Source organism: Bison bison, unplaced genomic scaffold (genome assembly GCF_000754665.1).
Source record: "Bison bison bison isolate TAMUID 2011002044 unplaced genomic scaffold, Bison_UMD1.0 scf7180017864300, whole genome shotgun sequence".
Taxonomy (NCBI): Eukaryota; Metazoa; Chordata; class Mammalia; order Artiodactyla; family Bovidae; genus Bison; species Bison bison.
In genome coordinates, this window is record NW_011494872.1 from 569,940 (window position 1) to 593,346 (window position 23,407).

At 39.5% G+C, this 23,407-nt stretch overlaps 1 protein-coding gene across 1 annotated transcript in view; it reads right to left on the minus strand.

Annotated features, from left to right (window-relative positions):
* Positions 1-6: 6 nt before the first annotated feature.
* CD109 (CD109 molecule) overlaps positions 7-23,407 on the minus strand; it is a 135,832-nt gene continuing 112,431 nt past the window's right edge. Inside the window, exons 24-33 of the mRNA XM_010851263.1 lie at positions 21,170-21,251; positions 18,992-19,220; positions 17,569-17,734; positions 15,689-15,879; positions 14,391-14,546; positions 12,264-12,329; positions 9,796-9,938; positions 4,646-4,793; positions 2,565-2,667; positions 7-626 (exon numbers count right to left, since the gene is read on the minus strand). Of these exons, the coding sequence (XP_010849565.1) occupies positions 451-626; positions 2,565-2,667; positions 4,646-4,793; positions 9,796-9,938; positions 12,264-12,329; positions 14,391-14,546; positions 15,689-15,879; positions 17,569-17,734; positions 18,992-19,220; positions 21,170-21,251 (1,460 nt within the window). The 3' untranslated portion in view covers positions 7-450. The remainder of the gene's footprint in view (positions 627-2,564; positions 2,668-4,645; positions 4,794-9,795; positions 9,939-12,263; positions 12,330-14,390; positions 14,547-15,688; positions 15,880-17,568; positions 17,735-18,991; positions 19,221-21,169; positions 21,252-23,407) is intronic.

A 23,407-nucleotide genomic window follows, 5' to 3' on the forward strand; every position in this document is an offset into this window, starting at 1 on the left:
TTGGGGCAGATACAGAAGGGAAGGAACAAGCTCTTCCCTTGAGCTTGTTTCACCATTTAAAGCAGAGACTGACATATAGCAGTGCTTAAGAAACCAGGCTCATTTCCTCTAGAAAAAATGAAAAGAATCATCTAAAATAATGCATTTATTCTGGAGAAAACAACACCTCCAAAAAATCCTAAAAGATTTTAAGAGGAGGAAATAAAAGAATACAGCTGCAATAATTCTTATTTTTTTGTTCCACACAGAAGTCAGGGGGGAAAAACCATCTATGCAGCTACACATACAAGGACCCGTTGTTATTAATACATCTCCCCCACTTCCACCCCTCTCCCAACTCATAAAAAGAAAAATATTGATTTTCCAGAGGTAATATCTGATTATGAAGACAAGACAGTCGCATGTGGCTTTTGGAAATGCTAATGTTTCATGGAGTCTTTAGGAAACAAATCACGGCCAACGCTGCAGGAACAGAAGCGCGAGGCAGAGGAGGAGGAGGCCGGCGGTCAGGCGCGGGAGGTGGGCCGCGGCCGCGAGGTCGCAGGGGCCGCAGGCGAGCGCGTCCCCGCAGAGGTCACAGGAGGTCAGCTGCGCTCTGGAGTTGTAGCTTCTCACGGCTCGCCGCCCTGTTCAAAGAGGCAGACGTCGCTTTAGGTGCCCTCTGCGTTTAGAAACAGGTAATCTGCCAAAACTTAAGAGCCTTTCGATACACTTTTCTGAGTTTTCTGTTCTTCACGTAATTTTATTTTTCTTTACAAGAAAAACAGCAAAACTGCTCACAAGGAGCCCAAACTGCGAAGCAAGTCCAAGAGAGAAACAGTGCTTTGAAGTCCTGTTTCGGTACCACCAGCAGCTGGCCGGCATTAAAAGAGAAAAAAACAGACCCTAGCCGCACAGCTCAGGTCAAGCGCAACCTGAAACCCTTCCAGGAAAGGGAAAGGCTGTACCTTGAGGATGTTTTAACCTCCTTGAGACTTCTTTTTTGGATGACATTTTCTATGCCTTCAAGTAAAGTTCTAATCATTAGAACTACTGAAGAGAAATATATTTACGTGGACTTTATTTTAAAATGCAAAAATATGAAAAGAACTCTGTGTCATGTCTCGTTTCAGTGTCTTAAAATGTTAAGCACATAGTCTCTAAAACTACTGAACTTGAGTAAATTTTATAGTACAAGCTAATATTTTAAAAAACTAGATAAAGCACCAATAGCATTATAATAAACTTACTATAAAGCATAAATGATTTTTATTTTTACAGTTTTTAAGAAACTATTTTCAAATTCCTTCATGGTTTTTCATTGTTTTAAATTTAATAAATATGCTTTCTGACTCTAGGGTTTTTCAGAATGGGTTTTATTATCCTGATCTTACCCATGTTTTCATTTTAAATGCCCCCCAATACATAAGTCATTTTCCACAAAAAAAACTTTACGGAGATTGAATCTTTTTTGCTTCTTAAATGTTTAAAATGTTCTCCATATACCTGAGAAATATCAATTGGAGAATCTTTCAACTAGGTTATTAAAGAAGAAATTTGGATAAATTCGTTATTTTGTCACTGAGTCTCTACCTGAGTCTTTCATCCTTTCACCAGGGAAAAAAAAAAAGCATCAGTTTGTTTCCAAAATGTCCCACAAGAACTGGGTGAATGCTCTACCTCAACTCCAACAGGAAGCAAAAGATGAGAGGAACTGGCTTGTTGACTTACGAGGAGAGCAAGGTGGTGCCACCCCTTGAATAACCTGCGAAGACTCCCAACCATGCGGACAGGTTCCTCGTACTCTAACTGTAATTATCTACAATTGCCTGGGACATGAAAATGCTCACGATTCTCATGCATTCTGATGATTCTGAGCCACTCGGAGTGCTTAGCTTACTCAGGATGAATGTGATTACAAGCAGAAACGTTAGCCTGCAGGTCTCACACTGACAAAAAGTCACTCCCTGACTGAATGCAGATTTGTCCTGATCAGATCTCTACTTTCACATTCTAAAGTTCTAATGCTTTATAAAGTAAAAGTTACCAATAAAATCAAAGAAGCTCAAGTTATTTTTCAGACTATATTTTTCTTGAAATGATAAAAAAAAAACTGTTATAATAAATACATTTTAGCAAAACAATCTCCCTCAGTAAAGAAACAGCTAAACCCCACTGAGGTTTGCCAACACGGATGGTGTTCACGTTCTCTCCTGAAGAAGTCTTGTTTTAAAACCAGAACCAGATGGAGTGGGTGCTTGGAACAAGAGAACCTTGGAAACTGAACATAACTAGACTCTCTGTGTCAGTTTTTTTATTTTTAACTGTGAGTTGAAAACCTAAAATATTATGAGCAAAAACATCATTTTAATATATGCAAAGTGCTATCTTGTGATTACATTTTTATATTTTAATTATCCATTGTTTTCATTTAAATGGAAAGCTCACCTCCTGCTGCACCACCTCCTTCACTACCCCAACTACACCCTCCCCCACAAAGCTAATTCAATAGCTGGTCACTTTGAATGAATGAATGAATGGCTGGCTTAACTCCTAAAGTACTGGGAACTCCAGAACACACTTACTTGGTTCATAGTAGTCCACTATGGACACTGAAGCATCTTGTGTATTTGACACTCTAAAGCTTCTCACAGCAGGAATATCAACACAAAACTGGGTTTCATTTACCTTGAAAAATACAGAAGACTTTTAAAGAGGTGGCAGACTGTGTTCATGATAAAAGACATTTCTTTCTCTTATCATTTATCAAACAGTTATAGAAATTAGCATTTAGGGAGCATTTCTACACACCCAGTACTATGGTAAGCACTTTACATAAATCACATCATTTGTTTTGTAAAACAATCTTTGCATGATCAGTATGGTTCTTACTTCCATTTTACTGAAACAGATACTGAGAATTAGAGTGGTTAAGAATGCAGGAGCCCAGGGTGCATGCCCCTGGCCTTGGTGCTTCACCAAAAACCCTCTCTCAGTCTTGCACCCCATTCTGGTTGCTGCTACTGACTCACCCCAGTCCCCTTCTCTGGAGAATCACCCTCAGCTCATAGAAGCCACCTCATCCACTAAGTGAAGTAACCTCAGAGTCAGGGTGGCATAGCCCCCAACCAGTAAGGTACAAAAGGCCAGCCTCTTTGCCTCCAGGAAAGATACTTAATGCCAATCTGGCAAAAAATACTAGTTAAGGCATCTGAAATTAATACATTCCTTCAAACATTTCATTCCATACCAATTAGCAGGTAGTGAAAAGTCAATCAGTAAAAATGTAATGGACACTAAAAATAACCATTAACAAGAACATCACAGACATAGGACAAACTCCAAACATAATTACATTATTAAATATATAAACATTAAATGCATTTTTCAAACTCTAAATTAGGCCCATGACTGTCAAGCAGTATTTAATATATGGAAATTACTGAACAGCAAAGAGACTTTGAATTCATTTTAACAGCTTTATAACCAAAGTGGTTTTTGAAGTCTTAAAACAATTAAAACATTTAGGAACTAGCTTTTTAAAAGCAGAATCACTGCTAAAGCAATATAATTCTGATTCACACTTTGCAAAACTGGAATAAGAAACATATGTATTCCCCCTTCATAACGTTAAATCCTAAGAACACTTAAAACTCAATTTCAACTCCACATATAAATTTCATGTAGATGTCAGAAGAATAAACTTTCATGGCAGCAGTTTTGAGACATAACAAGTAGAGTCTTGAATTCCACACTTATCTTTCTCACAATATTTTATGCACCTTATTCCTGAATCCATAATTTTCATACAGGAATGGGAAGAGTACATGAAAATTATATAATTATATTATATAATGATTTTCTATAAAGACCAAACCTCTGAGAATATTCTATGATTCAAGCAGCTAACTTTTCAGTGCAGGAATGTTAATCCTTTGGGATGTATTAAATGCTTTTTCTTTCATGAAAGCACCCTGCACTGGGTCTTCACTGCTGCTGTGGGCTTTCTCTAGCTGTAGCGAGCAGGGGCTCCTCTCCAGTTGTGGTCTGCAGTTCTCGTTGCAGTGGCTTCTCTTGTTGCGGAGCACCAACTCTGGATGCTCAGGCTTCTCTCCGGTTGCAGCTTGTGGGCTCTAGAACGTGGGCTCAGGAACTGTGGTATATACTGCCCCGTGGCATGTGGGACCCTAGTTCCAGACCAGGGATGGAACCTGGGTCCCTTGCATTGGCAGGAGGATTCTTAACCACTGAACCACCAGGGAAGTCCCTAATGAGCGTTTTAAAACATGTAATTAAAGCTTTCACCATCAGCAGCATTTAAATAAGTATGTTCAGCAATTCCTTGAAGCACAGGAGTTCTCTATTTGAGATCTGGACTATATTGTGGAAAACATATCACAACAATTTCTGGGTTGAACATCTGGTATGAAATAATTTCATTATCAAGACTTTCATTAGGCTCATCATTAATAGTAATTCTCTTTAATTTTATAATAATGTCTTGTTAGTGTTGACAATAGATGGTTGCCATGTGAAAGTCACTCAGGGACACCAAAAGCCAAAATAATGACATAAAGAAAACGTATAAAGTAAAGGTTCTTCTGAATACAGTAAAGAGTGGTGCTGTCAGTGGTTATGGGGGTGAAACTTAGGTTTCATTACTTACAGAGTCTAAGTAGAGGTTGAGTTTGCCATGGTCATGTTCTACTTTTTTCAGAGTATCACTCAGGGGAATGGCATCTGAGGACACAGTAAAACCACTGAGCAGGTTGACTTCCATAAGGGCCATGCCGCTTCTGGCTGGGCCCAGAAACCTAAATCAAGGATGACAGGAAGGACAAAAACCCTTTAGGAAAAACCTACAGCTGATGGCAAACTATTAGAAACTAAAACTGCCAAGTGTTATTCCAAATATTTATTGTTTTGTTGAAATAAGTTACTGTAGAAAACTGTAAAAAGATAACCCTTTCTTTACAGGTCTGAAATTCCTATAACTTTCAACCATGTGAGGAAGAGAACAATGGGTCCACCTGTCAGCCAGCATGAAATGCCTACAACACAGCCGGCTTGGGCCCTGGGCTGTAATGAAGGCAACCTTTGCCCCTTCAGCAGGCAACTCTGTTTTCCAGTGGTTGATTCCAAACCACATTGCATTTTTCATTTTCTCCAAAGTTGACGGCACTAACCTCCCCGGCTCAAGGCTAGGAACTGAAAAAGAGGCATCACTTGACCAGTTAGCAGGAGATGGCGGCCAAGTCTTCAACAACCTTTCTTCATCCGGTTTTAGAAAAAGAAGACCCAGTAGGGAAGGTCCTTCCCTTTCTTCTCCCACATACTTGGTGCAAATTTTGTATTTTCTTTGGTCGCCTTGGGAGAATGACAAGCCTGGGAAAGTTTTATTACACTGCTTGTTTTCTAACCCTGCTGTACACATTGTGAGCATCAAAGCATCTGGGCACCAACAACGTTTTGTCTTCTTTAAAATAAATATTTTTCTAATAAAGACTAGGTGGCAAGAGCTTTTACTTTGGATCTGAAGGAGCCCAATATCGTTATGGAAAGGAGTTTGTCTCCAAGATGGAAGTCTCAGCATCGTTCAGTTAAGTTCCTGTTGTCCTTTAAATGGCAAAAGCAAGAAGGGCCAGTAGAAAATCTTGCTTTTCAAAGCAGCAAACCGATGCCTGCCAAACATGACTGATTGAAAAGCCATACAGTACAAGTGCCGACTGTGGCTGGCTGGCAACCCAGGCAGTCAAAACCATCTGCTGGTAATGTGCTCAAGAAGAGATGCTGTTGAAAACCAATATGGGCATTAAAATTGGAAGGCTTTTAGAGACGAGAAAAACAGCCAACCTGCCTAGATTCAACGACTGCAGTGTATCATCAGAAGTGCCTTAGCTGACCTGGTCTTTCCACCAGCCAGGGGCAGAACTTGTTAAACTGCCATGCCACAGAGAAACCCCGTCTGAGGTGAGTAAGAGCTTGGACCTTACTGACGAGAATAAAGTGCCTGAAACACCAGTTTTTCTTTTTATAAAGTGTCACTGAAAGAATTCATTTAGAATGCTATTTGTATTTCATGGCAGATTTTTCTCAGAAGACTAGTTGCAGCGTCTAAATCCTTTTTATAAAGCCCCCAACCCTGATTAAAACACTTACCTTCTCCAGATCCTACACACACACACACACAAAAGATATAGATGTCCTCTACATAGCAAAGTTTGTTGCCCATCTGACTCCTGATGCTGGAATAATGATCCTGCATTTTTACCTGAGCCCCTTATAGTGAAGCCCCATCATGGTCTGAATCTCAGTTTCACTTCTGTCTTCACCTGACCTCCCTAAGAGGTAAAATCCATCTCATTGCCCCATAAGAGCAATTTGCCCTTTTCAAAACTAGAATTTTATTGACTTGCTCTAACAGCTCTTTGCAGGAAACCACCCTCCTCAGGAAAGCTCTTTTCTTGTCATTTTAGCAAAGCTGTATTGTAACTAACCTTAAACCAGGCACCCCCAGGTTCTGCTCACTTCTGGCCCAAGCACACTTCCCAAATCTTTTGATCACACAGTATCTTGCCCAACCTGTTGGTTCTTTCCATAGATCAAAGGAGTACAAATGAAGAATAAAGAATTAACAGATGGCCAGATCTCTTCCCTAGCTTCCCCTTTAGTAACCTCATGAACAAACTGTGTGAACAAGACAGAACCTAGAGGAGGATCGTAAGAAGTCGACAAGCCTGCATGAAGGGCAAGGTGGTGATGGCTCTGACTCCCATCTCAATGACTGACTGAGACTGTTTTCCCAGTTTCCCTTTAAAAACCATTACTACTGAGCAGAATCCTCGGAGCTGGTCTCAGGACATGAGTCCATCTTCTCCCCAGACTGCCAGTTTTTCTTAATAAAGCATCTTTCCTTTCGACCAGCAACTGTCTCTTGGGTATTGATTTCTAAACAGCCAGCAGCCAAACCTGAGTTCAGTAACATTGTTTTCAGGAATCATTTTTATTAATTTTTGTCTCCTCTTTCAAATGTGAAGATAAGGCTGTATCATTTTGGCTAACCTTAATATTCCAAATCCTGACACTACATAATGGAAACTGAGCCAATATTTACTGAGTGAATTAATGACTAAAGGACTGAATGAGAAAAGCAGGGATAATTATAGCACCAACTTTATAGAATAACTCTAAGGATTAAATGAGTTGCATGTGCAAGTCATGGTGCAATCCCTAGCATGTAAGTTTGTAATAAATGCAGATACTGTGCTGTGCTTAGTCACTCAGTTGTGTCCTACTCTTTGAGACACCATGGATACCAGCCTGCCAGGATCCTCTGTCCACGGGGATTCTCCAAGCAAGAATACTGGAGTGGGTTGCCATGCCCTCCTCCAGGGGATCTTCCCAACCCAGGGATCGAACCCAGGTCTCCCACATTGCAGGCGGATTCTTTACTGTCTGAGCTACTGGGGAAGCCCAAATGCAGGTGGGTGTTGTTTAAATAATAATAATAACTTGATGTTGTTATTCTGGAACAGAGCCCAGTTTCAATTTTAGTGAAGTGTAACGGGAGTCCTACTTTCTCAGCTAAAAAGGAAGCCACCGCAGAGATTCTGATATCCCCGTGCTGCTGGTTCAAAATGCCCAAATAGGTGAGGAAGGGGGTAAACACATGTGGCAATTTATACTAACATCAGGAACAAGGAGACCCAAGATAGTAGAAATGGTAGCAGTAATGAAGAAGACTGGGTTCAGGCAATGGCTAAGAAGACTGACCACCTGGAGGAACACCTAGAGATGACCTTAAGAGGACCTGGAGATTCAGTATCACATCAGTGACATCCAGCCCACCAAGAGTCCAAGGTCAATCAGATGCTATAGTAAGTAAGTGTTACCCCTTCAGTCATGTCTGACTCTTCGCAACCCCATGGACAACTCCTGCCAGGCTCCTCTGTCCATATAATTTTCCAGGCAAGGGTACTAAATTCAGTAGCCATTCCCTTCTCCAGGGGATCTTCCTGACCCAGTGATGAAACCTGGGTCTCCTGCATTGCAGGCAGATTCTTTACTGTCCGAGCCACCAGGAAAGCCCAATCAGACACTATGGGATATTTAAAAAGGGCAGGCAGCAGCTCGTCAAGATCAGTGCATAACAGAGTAACACCCAGCTTAACCATAGTAGATAGACAAAGAAGAAACTATAAAGTCTCTTGATTCGAGAACTTTCTGAAGGAGTTGCTCTCAAACTGCTGTATGCATCAGAATAAGCAAGAAGGCTGAAGGTGGCTTCATAGACCCTGAATCTGTGAAGTCAGTAGTCTTGAAGTGGATACTTTTTGCTTAACAAGATCCTCAGATGCTCTGATAGAGAAGGAAATGGCAACCCACTCCAGAATTCTTGCCTGGAGGATCCCAGGGACGGGGGAGCCTGGTGGGCTGCCGTCTGTGGGGTCACACAGAGTCGGACACGACTGAAGTGACTTAGCAGCAGCAGCAACAGATGCTCTGGACAAAGACCAAATTTAATAGTCACTTTATTAAATGCTCCCAGAAGCTGTAAGTGCCTAAATATCCAATGCAAAGATCTTCTAAATCAGAATTATTTCACTGTGTCTAAAAAAACTAGGCTCTTCATTGAACTTGCATACTTTTATGAAGTTCTGAGTTAAGTGCATAATACAAAAAGTTAAATGCAAACCTGGAATAATTGCTTAACGGAAAAATGACCAACAAAAAGAAATAATCTATTTTGGAATATTAATCATGATTCATTAAGGTTTTTGAATGGAAACAGTGGCAGACTTTATTTTCTTGGGCTCCAAAATCACTGCAGATGGTGACTGTAGCCACAAAATTAAAAGACGCTTGCTCCTTGGAAGGAAAGCTATGACAAATCTAAATAGCATATTAAAGCAGCAATATCACTTTGCCAACAAAGATCCATATAGTCAAAGCTATGGTTTTTCCAGTAGTCATGTACAGATGTGACAGTTGGACCATAAAGAAGGCTGAGTGCCGAAGACCTGATGCTTTTGAACTATGGTGCTGGAGAAGACTCTTGAGGGTCCCTTGGACAGCAAAGCAATCAAACCAGTCAATCCTAAAGGAAGTAAACCTGAATATTCATTGGAAGAACTGATGCTGAAGCTGAAGCTCCAATACTTTGGCTACCTGATGCAAAGATCCAACTCACTGGAAAAGACCCTGATGCTGGGAAGAATTGAAGGCAGGAAGAGACAGAGGATGAGATGGTTGGACAATATCACTGATTCAATGGACATGAGTTTGAGCAAACTCCAGGAGCTGGTGATGGACAGGGAAGCCTGGTGTGCTTCAGTCCATGGGTTCGCAAAGAATCAGACATAATTGAGCAACTAAACGACAATTAAAGTTTTTATAAATTAAACCTGAGTTTTATTAAACTTTTCTATTAAAGCTTATTATAAATACAAGAAAAAATTGCAAATATTGATAATTTTGGCATGTGGAGAAAGGCTTAAATACAATTAGCATTCTAGTTTGTAATCAGAAGTGTACTGTGTAACTGAAATCTTTGCTAAATATAACTCCTTACAGAGATAACTATATAGTTATATAGTTAAATATATAAATAGTCATATGCTGCTAAGTCACTTCAGTCATGTCTGACTCTTTGTGACCCCATGGACTGTAGCCCACCAGGCTCCTCTGTCCATGGAATTCTCCAAGCAAGAATACTGGAGTGGGTTGCCATTTCCTTCTCCATAAATAGTCATATATATTTAATTAAATATTCAAATCTATTTTTTAAGGAGAAAGAAGGGGAACTTAGATACCAACCTTGTGCACACATTCAAATCCAAGTGATTGACATCATCTTTATTATCTTTTACAGCAACATCTAGGTCAAATGATTCCTGATCTTGGATAGATCTTCGGCTTTTAGAAGATCTGGAATTTTTCACATTATAAATAACATTAAGCTGCAATAAGTAACAAAGAAGCATAAGTAATAAGTCATTAGCAATAAACTGGTTTAATTATATATTCTAAAAATTAAGTAATGATTCTCTGGGATAAACTCAACTGAATTTGTAATTTTCAATCTAAAAAAAAGCTTAATTTTACCAGCTAGCAAAGTATCATTATTTACAAATATAATTATAAAAGTTAATAAACAATGATTTTTAAAATTGAGAAAAATTGTTAGGGAATATTCAAAATTTCATAGATCATCACGGACAATATTCACAGATATTGTTTTTTTCAAATACTGTAAAACATTCCCACGAGGGAACAAGCTAAACTACTGCCAAGTTTCTTGAAAGTATCCACTAATTTCTAAGCTCTGTTGCCCAGCTGGAGTCATTGTTCACAAACTGGAACTATTGGTAAGATAAATCAAAGTATCTTTATCCAAAAGCCTTGGTGGAACAGAAACCTATTCAACTGCTAAGGCTTCTTTTTGATCATACAGTGTTTTTCAAAGATGATAAAATAAATAATGGATTTCAAGTCAAGTGGGTCTTTATATTCACGAAATTTGGCAGTTTATTTCCAAAAAACAGCTTTGCTTTTTATCACTCAAAAGGGGTCAACATTACTGCAAACCTGAGAGTCTTCCTTGCCCTCCTTTTTCCAGAGCACTTTCAAAAACATTAACTAAAGGAAATGTCAATACCTATTTCTGGGTACCCAGCTTTTTTGCAATTTTCTTCTCCATTACAAGAAGTACCTATTGGTCCCTACCTTTTGTTTTGTTCGTGTTGATACAGACACACAACTGGTGAACATTCTGACCAGTAGGTACCAAATTTACTGCTGTGTCCTCAGACCTCATATAAAAATCACTTGACTTTATCTATATAGTAATTTATCTATATGTTGTTTATCAAGAATGAATTCAAACCAATTTGGTGGTTTAAGTACGTATAATTTTTCAAGCTTATCTAAAATATCCTGTATATTTACTTTTGGATTTATTATTCACATCAAAAGATAGATTGAGAATGAGTATTTTCACATGGTCTTTGTTGGTAAAGACCAATACAAATTATTCACTCTTTCTTCTTTCTATCCTTTCCATTGAATACTGTTCCCTTTAATTGTTTTTTTTTTTCCTGATTAAAAGAAAACATTTACTGTATTTTGAGTATTGTACAAAATAATCTTCATATTATTTTTAAGTTTCCAAATTATACCTGACCATTGTGCCCTAACACAATGCTTAGGGCACAACAGATGCTTGGCAAAAGCATCTGTTCTCTCAACCAGGATAGTTGTACTGGTTTTTGAAAAAGTATCTTTTCTCTGTAACAGTCTTTTTAAAAAACTTTCTCAGGGCTTCCCTGGTGGCTAAGGGGTAAAGAATCAACCTGCCAATGCAGGAGACACAGGTTCAATCCCTGGGTTGGGAAGATCCCCTAGAGAAGGAAATGGCAACCCACTCCAGTGTCCCTGGGAAATCCCACATGGACAGAGGAGCCTGGAGGACTACAGTCCATGGGGGTTGTAAAAGAGTCGGACATGACTTAGTGACTAAACAACAACTTTCTCAGTAAAGCTGTCAGGGTTTGTTTGGTTTGTTTTTTCCAACCAAGTACATAATACATGAAAATCATGGGGACTTAAAACCATGTTACTGGGATGCAAAATGGATTTTAAGTCCCCATGATTTTCATGTATCATTAAGTAAAATAACTTCCATTCAGTATTTTATATACTACCTCCATTTAACTGTATCCCAGTTACACCATAAAGGGTAGATTTCTTTGAATTTTCTTCCTATAGAGCACTGAACATATTATGCTCTGATTGTTTTATTTACAATAATATAAAATTTTACATCAAAGGGACACATTTCCTATCTTCAAGTCAATTACTTATAATACCATCTTGACCTTCATACTGTTAGATGAATATTAAGAAATGGTAAGTAAAATACTACATCAAGTCACAATAGAAACTCTACCCAGCATTATGTTTGAGCTATATTTTCACAAAAAAAAGGGTGAGAGTTCCCAACAATTCACATGACTCATACTGGAGGATTTTAACCCTCACCTCAAAAAGTATTTAATACTCAAGAAATATTCTTCTGACACATTAAGTCATATAGTTGCTAGTCCACTCACTAGCTAGTAATAGCTCTCACACTTTTTATTAAAGATAGTGATTGATTTTGCTGTCATAGAAATAAACCTTTAATAATTTTGTCATCTAAGTTAAAGATTTACCAGTGCCTCAAACCAAAGAATTATTATAGCAAGTCATATTTAACAAAACAAAAAATAAACATTATTACATACCTGACAAATAGCATATCCAAAACCATTTGCAGAAATATTAACTGTAGTTGGCTGTACTACAGCAAGCTGAATAAAAGTGAGAAAAAAGTAAATAAGGCTAAGTATCCATATCCAGGTCCCCCCAACCAGCACAGACCACTGTTTTCCCTCATCAGGAGTGTGAGCTGTCTGCACGCTAAAGCTCTAACTTTACATGGAAAATACATGTAGGAAAGTACAGTAGTAGGAAGCTGCTGCACAGCACAGGGAGCCCAGCTAGGTCTGTGATAACCTAGAGGAGTGAGACTGCTGCAGGGAGAAGCTCAAGAGGGAGGGGATATATGTACACATGCAGCTAATTCACTTCGTTGTACAGCAGAAACTAACAGAGCATTGTAAAGCAATTATACTCCAATAACAGAGTCTCTAAAAATTTTAATGTAAAAAAAGGAATTCTTTTACACAGGTCACTATGAAAGTCAATTTTGATGATGATTAAATAATAATTACTATGACAAAAGTAATACCTTTTATATGTTTTGACAATTAAAAATACTCTTCTGCAAATAATTTCATTGGTATGTAAATATACAAAATTATGGTCAGTGTCTTTAAAAACACTACTAATTTCTGTTCATGGTTTAAATTACCTTCAGACATATGAAACTTAGATAAACAAGAATCCATAAAATAATAACGATTATTAGCAAGTTGTAAGCAAAATGTTATGATCACACATTTCTTTTTCTTTTTTTTTAAACTGAGGAGAACTGATTATTCCATAAAAAAGAACAGATCGCAGGTTGCCTATTTCTTTGTCTAGACAAATCACTTAGATACACATGTGCTGGTTTTAATTAGCATCATGGAAATTAAGCATTCTGTAGCCTGAAATGTTATCATTCAACAAATAAAAACTACATATTCAATAAAGAAAAATACAGTTCAAACAATTACTCTCTATAATGCGTAAACAGACTCTGTGCTTTTTCCTCTATCCTATTTAACCAAAAGCGCACATGAATCAAATTGCTGCTTCATCTTGTGTGTAATAGAAGGCTTCACACAATTATTTTTCAAGTCAATAAAATCCTCCTTCCTTCCCCACTCACCTTACTTCCTCCCACAAATGTTAAACAGTAAATAAGTATTTTCTTTAGACCTGGATCAGGCATGGTAGGAGATTAAAAGCAAGAAGTTGAAAATACAGTCCAGTACTGATACAAGATTAACAAAGTGTATTTGGGGGTATAATTAAAAAAAAAAAAAAAAGAACTTTACACAGCCCCACAAGTCAAAAGTTATGGGTAAACCAGATAAGAGGGGTGAAGGCAGAGGAAGTGCACATTAGTGCTATGGAAGCCCTTCTGCAGGGACTGAAGCAAGAAAGATAAGAAACAGAAGCCATCCCTTCCTCCTCAAGCCTCCCTTAGCACCCACGTCCCCGGCCTTTCTGAGAACACAATGACATGCCGTCACCGACCTGGACCAACACTATTCCTTCCTTTTCCTTTGCTATCACCCCTTCTCCCTCGGGTTCTAGTCCTGAAGTTACTGCTTTCCTCCATTACCCTCAACTTCCTGCAAGGTTAGCCAGGGAATACAGTTAGGGTCTAGCACAGTCCTCTATCCCATGTTTAAGGAAAAAATTCTACTACTGGTTCTATCAACTCCGAAGAGGAGTGTGGTACAACCAAAAGGAACATGGTCTTTGAAACAATGGGTTCAAATTTTAGCTCTACTGTTACTAGCAACATGATTGTGGGCAAGTTACTTAAATTCCCTTAGCCTCGGTTTTACAATATGTATAGTGGGGATTAAAGTATTTGCTTCTCAGTCTTGGTTTGAAAAGTAAATACAATATAACACACACAAAGAAATCTGGCACAGGGTCTGAAAAGAGTAGGAGCTCAAAGGGTATTCATTCATGTCCCAATACGACAGGACCCATGTTTTCGCCTTTTCCAAATCTTTGCAAAGTTCTCATCCCCTTCTCCCTTCCCCCGCTCAGCAAATTCAACCACAGAAGGGTACTCCTTCCTGTCAGGAGAGGGCTCTGGGAACAAGTCTTTGTTGAAGTCAACAGAAAGGAAATCATCAGCAGAAGGGATCAGCTACACATTCAGATAACCACCCCCTTGTCCACACCTCTGCCGTCTGGAGGAGAAAGCGGTTCTGTGTGTCAATCACAAACTTCACAGGACTCAGTGAACCGGACCCCTCCACAGTCACTTGGATATTTGTCTCTTCTACATTCATTAAAGCTGCAAATTCAGATAGGGCCTTCAAGGCCACAATGGTGTCCTGTTGTGGGGAAAAAAAGGTTTGTGCACATAAGCATACATTAAGGCTTCCAAAGAGTAAATTTCAGTAATGTTTCGGATACCACTATACACTCATCCACCTTTCTTGGCTGAGGAGCTCACCTAGGTCCACCTTTGAATTTGGTTGACCTGGATACAGGAAAGACTCAGAAAACATCTGCTGACTAGAACTGAGATCCTACTGTACCAGATACCACAGGGAACTAATTTATCCTATATGAGCATCAGATATGATGTCTATATCAATGATGGAAAAAAATTAAAATTAATAACTTAAGCCTTTAAAGTTACTAAACCTTTAAACTCCATGTTATTTTATGAAGTCATGAAAAAAAGGAACCACATATAGTAAATATATATATATTCAATACATATATATCAAACCAGTCATTCCTAAAGGAAATCAACCCTGAACACTCATTGGAAAGACTAATGCTGACACTGAAGCTCCAGTACTCTGGCCAACTGATGTAAAGAGTCAATTCACTGGAAAAGACCCGGATGCTGGGAAAGATTGAAGGGAAAAGGAAAAGAGGGTGGCAGAGGCTGAGATGGTTGGATGGCACCACCGATTCAATGGACATGAACTTGGGCAAACTTCAGCAGATAGTGAGGGACAGGGAGGCCTAGCATGCTGCAGTCCATGGGGTCACAAAAGAGTCAAACACGACTGAGCAACTAAACAACAACATATACATTTAATTTTGTATTTAATTAGTTTTGGGCTTCCCTGCTAGCTCAGCTGGTAAAGAATACGCCTACAATGCAGGAGACCCTGGTTCAATTCCTGGGTCAGGAAGTTCCGCCAGAGAAGGGATAGGCTACCCACTCCAGTATTTTTGGACTTTCCTTGTGGCTCAGATGGTTAAGAATCTGCCTGCAATGCGGGAGACCTGGGTTTGATCCCTGGGTTGGGAAGATCCCGTGGAGGAGGGCATGACAATCCATTCCAGTATTCTTGCCTGGAGAATCCCAATGGATAGAGGAGCTTGGCGGGCTACAATCTATGGGGTTGCAAAGGATCAGGCATGACTAAGCACAGCAGAGCAGAGTTAGTTTTACATATATATAGTTATTTATATAGATAGATAGCTAAAGAAATTGAAAGCGATCATCACTCACCTGGGTAGACGCAAAACCTCCCAAGCTATTTCTCTGCCTGCTTAGCCACCTCATAATCGGAATTCCCTCAGGAACCCGATGCTGCAAGAAATGTGAGAGCAGTGCATAGGCTGCAACTTCAATATCCAGGGAGCTTGGCTGCCAGGATTCAGACAGTCTGGACACCAATGACACCCAGAATTGCAGACCTCCTGCAGGAGAAAAGTAGTAACAGTCTGGCCAATTACAGAAAAATTACACTTGATACCATTGAACATTCCTACACTGGTCCAAGTTCTCCTTGACTAGCATAAAAATACACATATTTCTATACATGTGTATATTTCTGCCAAGCAAATATATGTATAATCACACACACATACAAATAAACATGTCTCTTCTTAAAATTATTAAAATTTATAAATTTTCATCCTTTTCCTATTACTTATATATGAGGACATTTTGATGAAAATATTTTCCCAAGAGAAATTCCATATGTCTGGCTTAAGACTAAACAGCTATAAATTTTTTGAAAAAACCCTAGTATATTCCAGACCATCCCCAAATATTTTCGGACACATTGGAAAGAAACTTATTCTGGGAATCTGCCATTAAGCAGCTCTAACATTCTAGGAAACACTTCTTTTTCCATTATCTGAAAGTTAGTGTTATAAGTTCAAAATCCAAGACCCCAGTAAAAAAATGAGAGACCCTGGCCAGCTCAACAATCTTCCTAGAGATGGTCCTGCTAGTCCCCGGGAGAAACATCCTACTTAGTACCCACTCCCCCTTCTCTCAAATATTACCATTTAGATGACGATTACATTTGAGTGGAAGGTAACACAACTACCACTTAGCCAAGCAGAGAAGCAGAAATGTCAAGAACTACTTCAGCCTCTAGGTAATAAATCTTCTAGTCCCCAGCACTGCTAATAGGATTTAACCTAAATTACTGCTAACAACTTGGGTTCGATCCCTGGGTTGGGAAGATCCCCTGGAGGAAGAAACAGCAACCTGCTCCAGCATTCTTGCTCAGGAAATCCCATGGACAGAAGAGCCTGGGAGGGCTACAGTCCAGGGGGTCACCAAAAGTCAGACACGACTGAGGACACATGCACTGCTAATAATAACACAATATTTTTTACAGTCTCAGAAGCCTCTAAAGCACTTTCCATATTTAGCCTGTTTTGAATTCAAAGAGATTCAAAATCAGTCGACATCACCTAAAATTATTTTTGCCCACCCCATCCCCTTCCACCACACACACACACACACACACACACACACACACACACACAACTGAACCCTGACTGTAGAGGCCATTTAGAAGTAATAACATGTGTACTTTTTGTCCTATCGTAGCCCACAAGCAATGCTGTTAGAAAATCATACACACAGCTTGCTAATGGCATTTCTGATATTTGCATTTCTGTTAGCATTTTAATTCACATTTTTGAACACTTGCTACATGGTAAGGCCTGCACATTATCTCATTTAATCCTCACACCAATCCTAAAAGAGGTGTTATTCCCCTCTGACAGATAGGGAACCTGAAGCTCAGAAAGGTAACAGAACCAGAATTTGAGCCCAGGTCTTTCCAAAAACCACAGCCTTAATGATCACTCAAGGCCACAAAACCAGAAATGGCATCAGACAACTCGAAGGGTAACAGACACAAGGCAGAACGTGTCTAAAAGAAGGAAACACCCAAGGCACGAAACTCTCTAGAAAACATCTTGGGGAGAGCAGCAGCAGGGTGACCGTGTCAGCCCATCGTGATTTTACCCACGTTGCATTTTCATCCCATTCAGATGTTAAGTGTAATCACCTCCATATCTGATGTACAAAACTTTCTCATATCATGCACACATTTCACAATGCACAGGGGTTACACGCTTTACCTTCTTGTTCTGCTCTCCAAGTCAGCATATCCAAAGCTTCCTTGGCTTTAGGGCTCCTCCCAGATGACAGTGCATAGGTTACAAGTGCCAGGGTGTAATTGTCGGAAATTCCCCTATCAAATTCAGACTCCAAAAAGTTGATAGACTCCTGCACATCAATATTAGGCTGGAAAGAAAAGAATACACATTTTACTATTCAACATAACCTGTCACCACATACATATTTATATAAAAAGTTTTTTCAAACATTCATTCAAAAACAAGTTCAGTGTCTATTAAGCACCTGACTTTGTCTTAGACAATGGAAATCACCCCTGATCACTGACAATTAAAGATCTGCCATGTATTTTGAAAAAATACCACTTTTCAGGTTCTACAAGCAAACAGGCACCATGCTGTAGAGGGAATAAAAAATAAGAAGTGGTGTTTTTGCCAGTGTTTCTCCCATTGACTATCATGAACTAAGGCAAGGACATAAAAGGTATCCTGAGAAAGATACTTCACATATATGATCTAAGGTGCTGAAGCTCTAAATTGAGGGGAAAGGTTATATCCCACATGCCTAGAACTAGGCTAGGAAAACTGCAGGAGCTTAATACTGAGAATGGCTGCTTTTGATCATTTGCAGTCGGCAATAAGCAGTAAAAGGCATCAATCACTGAGACAGCTCTGGAGCAAAATTAAGCTCATTCGCATAACTTTCTGGGCACACCCATCCTCACCCAGACATCCATGCCCACTTAACATGCTTTTTAGTGGGTGTACTTTTTACTGGGGCTTCCCAGGTTAGTAAAGAACCTGCCTGCCAATACAGGAGACATAAGACATGCAGATTCGATCCCTGGGTGGGGAGATCCCCTAGAGGAGGGCATAGCAACCCACTCCAGTATTCTTGTCTGAAGAATCCCATGGACAGAGAAGCCTAACGGGTTATAATCTACTGGGTCACAAAGAGCCAGACATGACTGAAGCTACTTAGCACACACGCCTGTACTTTTTACTAAATTAGTAGACATTATAATTGCTCCAGGGTATTTTAGAAATTAAAAAAAAAAAAAGCCCTTCACAATCTAAGTATGCTAGAACATATTCCCAAATTCTGAAGACTTTTCTGTCCTCTAAAAAATTAATTATCATTATCCAATGATAAAATATGTGTTGACTTATCTTACCAATAACAAGAACACTTAATGTTACCAAGCATTTTTAAAATGCTCTTAGCTTACTCAAAAGAGTGGGTTGATATTTTCATTCTCAGCTGTTGGAATGTGTCCACAAATGCAAAGCAAAAGAATATTCCAATTCAAGACTTCAAATGTGATGGAATATTGCAAAATTCTTTACATTTCCAGACATGTATTTGACCCATCAAGACCTACCTTTCTTGTGATTTCCCACCCATTATTTATTAAATATTAAATACCTGATACTTTTTATATCCCAGGAGAGAAGTCACAATATAAGCTGTAAGAGTTACAGGACTTTTATTGCCACCTTGAAGTTCACTGTGGATCACTCTTCCTGGCTCCCAAAATTCACCGTTGGATTTCTGATGTCCTTTGAGCCAGGTATATGTTCTGTGTAACACATTCTGATCAATGTCTATGTAAGGATCAGCTTCAAGGAAACATCTTAAAACAAAAGCTGACAACCTTGGTGAAAGGGGGGAAAAATTACATAAAATACACTTTATGAAGTCCTCCAAATTACACCAAGCAAGAAAACACCAACAATAACACTTTTCCCCCATCAAAAGATTCTCCAAAGGGCCAGTCACTGAAGAAGGAGCAGAAGGACAGAAAACAACCAAGAGACAGAAAGTAAACAACTCAGCCAAGCAGTGGGCATAGCTTCCCGTAAGTGCGGCAGGGAAATTCCAGGTCAGCTCACAAAACAGCAGAGTTGGTAAAGAACCTGGAAATCATCTCATCCCACCTCATTATTTTATAGGCTGAGAATCTGAAACTCAGAGAGGGTTAAATAAATTGTCCAAGGTTATTCACCTGTGGACTGTTCTGGGTATTTACCTAGGAAGATCTCATTGCACATTTGGTTCAACCCCAAAGCAATGGAAGAAGTATCTTTAATCCACAATCAAACTGTAGTACTTTTAAGTAGAGCAAATGGATATTTCTATCCTACAGGACAGGAATCGGCAAATTACAGTCTGTGGGCCAATACTGTCTGGGCCAAATAATACAGCCCGCCGTCTCCTTATATGTACCTCTTCCCACCCCTACCCTCCTCCTAAAATGGCTTTTTTTTTTAAGGAAAAAGGAAGACAGGGTGAAGGGAAGAAGAAAAAACATACAACTAAGGTTCTATGTAGCCAACAGTGCCTAGCATATTTACTATCTGATCCTTTAAAGAAAAAGTATGTCAATCACTGCTACAGAACACCAAATATCGAGGTGAAAAGAACATCAAGCAATAAAACACTGAAACCTTTCTATTAATGGATCTATATCCTGACTCGTGCCAAAAGAAAATCTGAAGCAGATCTGTTTCATCCTATAAAAGATTTAGTGTGGTAAATATTACAAATATTCAATGTGATGTAGTTCTCTTTAACTTTGGGTATGCAGAAGAATTCACTTCCAGGCCCCCATGAAGTTAGGCATGGCCCCAGGACCAGCTCTGATCACAATAAAGTGATAAGAAATTGTACACATAGGCTGAAGCTTTGGATTGCCAGTGCTGGATATCCCAGCCTTCTATCCCAGACTGCAACAAGCCTGGAGGCTCTGGGTGAGACAGGGAGACAGTGGCTGAAACAAAGATGCAGAGCCCCCTGGTGACCCACAGTGGAAATGCAGCATGCGCACAACATTTGCTAATCAACTACTGAGATTTAGAAGGTTTTTACCACAGCACACTTTAACTGACTCTACTGATATAATTAGCCTGTCTTTTTCTGAATGTAACCGAAGTTGAAGATAGTTCAAGAAGAGAGTAATCATTCAAAATAAGCCACACAGAGCTTTCATTCTGGAGGAAACTCTGAATGTTCATTATTTGACCCCCTCAATGGTTTTTCACAAAAAAATAACCTTAAAGAAACTACATTGACTGTATTACCACAAAATTCATGTTGCATTGTCTCTGATTAAAAAAAAAAACTGGACTCCCCAAGTGGTCCAGTGGTTAAAACTCTGAGCATCCACCGCAGGGAGTATGGGTTCAATCTCTGGTTGGGGAAATAAGATCCCACATTCCGTGCAGTGAGGCCAATAAATAAATAAAGCATTTTTCAAAGTGATCTTTAAAAAAAATCTTAAAAGAACTATGTCCCAATACCCTGTATTTCTAACCAATTTTTCTTGCCAGCTGCACCATCATCATAAAGTATTTTATTGCAGCTTTTCCCCCCAAAAAAAAAAAAAAGAGAGAGAGAATTTATGGCTTATCTTTTCTAAATAAAAGCATCTGATTTATTAGTGTTTTAAAGCCATATTTGAAAGGGAGAATCTCTTAAATTCAGGCTCTGGAAAACGCAGGCTCCAAGCAGATACAGAGATTCACCTGTCAATTTCATGGCCATCATGACCTAGTAAGAGTCCATTCCATGACATGCACTTGTTCCCCCAGCAGAAACACTTACCAAGTGCTTCCAGAAGGGTCATCATTTCCGAAAGCACTGAAAGAGCCATCTTCCCTCTGATAGAGCAGTTCTCTCTGGTAACCTGAAGACAACAAAACAGATCATCAATGTAATCAAGTTTCAATGAATGGAAGTTTCTAATCATGACTCCATATTGAGGAGACATGGGCAGACAATGGGAAAGAAGACATGAAATCAAATAACATTGAATATTTTCCACATTATGTACTGTGGGAGATTAAGAACATCAGCACTTTCCAAGTAGAATGTACAAATTAAGAACTGAGATAGCCCCAAACTGGAATAAAGTCAGAATACCATTACACTATACATTAGCTAGAAATGGCTAACATTTCTAGCCATTCAAAAGCAGGTAAATTAGGGACTCTCCTGATGCTCCATCAGCTAAGATGCTGCACTCCCAGTGCAGAGGGCCCAGGTTCGTTTCCTGGTCAGGGAACTAGATCCCACACGCCATAACTAAGACTTGGTACAGTCAAATAAATAAATAAATATGTTTTTTAAAAATAAAGCAAGTAAATTAAAAAGTGGAATATTTAAGTCTGGCATTAACTACAATGGTTTCAATGTTTGTATGCTAAGTTGCTTCAGTCGTGTCCAACTCTTTGCAACCCCATGGACTGTAGCCCACCAGGCTCCTCTATCCATGGGATTCTCCAGGCAAGAATACTGGAGTGGGTTGCCATTCCCTTCTCCAGGGGATCTTCCCAACTCAGGGATCGAACCCAGGTCTCCCTCATTGCAGGCGGATTCTTTACTGTCTGAGACACCAGGGAAGCCCAATTTAATATGAAATATTATGATAAGTCAACACTGACTGTGTGTCAGGAACTAGTCAAAGCCCTTTACAGGTATAACTCTGGTACTCCCACAACTCTATGATTATCCCATTTTTTAGAGATGAAGAGACAGGAACTCAGAATACATCATGTGCAAGGTCACACATTGGTAGGCACTGAAGTTAGGCACTAGCCAAGGTCAATCTGTTTCCAAAGCCGCTGCTTCCTACTAATTCACTGAGCTTTTTCAATAATTAATATATGAAAAGTCCTTTCCCACCACCCCTCCCCCCAGGGACCATAAGTTCGTTCTCTCTAAATCTGTTCCTGCTTTGTAAATAAGTTCGTTTGTATCATTTCTTTTTAGATTCCACATATAAGGGATGTCATATGCTATTTCTCTTTCTCTGTCTGACTTACTTCACCCAGTATAAGAACCAACAAGGACCTACTACACAGCACATGAACTCTGCTCAGTGTTACACGGCAGCCTGGATGGGAGGGGAGTCCAGGGAGAATGGATATATCACTACGAACAAAGCTAGTGGAGGTGATGGAATTCCAGTTGAGCTATTCCAAATCCTGAAAGATGATGCTGTGAAAGTGCTGCACTCAATATGCCAGCAAATTTGGAAAACTCAGCAGTGGCCACAGGACTGGAAAAGGTCAGTTTTCATTCCAATCCCAAAGAAAGGCAATGCCAAAGAATGCTCAAACTACCGCACAGTTGCACTCATCTCACATGCTAGTAAAGTAATGCTCAAAATTCTCCAAGCCAGGCTTCAGCAATATGTGAACCGTGAACTTCCTGATGTTCAAGCTGGTTTTAGAAAAGGCAGAAGAACCAGAGATCAAATTACCAACATCCGCTGGATCATGGAAAAAGCAAGAGAGTTCCAGAAAAGCATCCATTTTTGCTTTATTGACTATGCCAAAGCCTCTGACTGTGTGGATCACAATAAACTGTGGAAAATTCTTCAAGAGATGGGAATACCAGACCACCTGATCTGCCTCTTGAGAAATTTGTAGCAGGTCAGGAAGCAACGGTTAGAACTGGACATGGAACAACAGACTGGTTCCAAATAGGGAAAGGAGTACGTCAAGGCTGTGTACTGTCACCCTGTTTATTTAACTTATGTGCAGAGTACATCATGAGAAATGCTGGACTGGAAGAAACACAAGCTGGAATCAAGATTGCCAGCAGAAATATCAATAACCTCAGATATGCAGATGACACCACCCTTATGGCAGAAAGTGAAGAGGAACTAAAAAGCCTCTTGATGAAAGTGAAAGTGGAGAGTGAAAAAGTTGACTTAAAGCTCAACATTCAGAAAATGACGATCATGGCATCCGGTCCCATCACTTCATGGGAAATAGATGGGGAAACAGTGGAAACAGTGGCTGACTTTATTTTTCTGGGCTCCAAAATCACTACAGA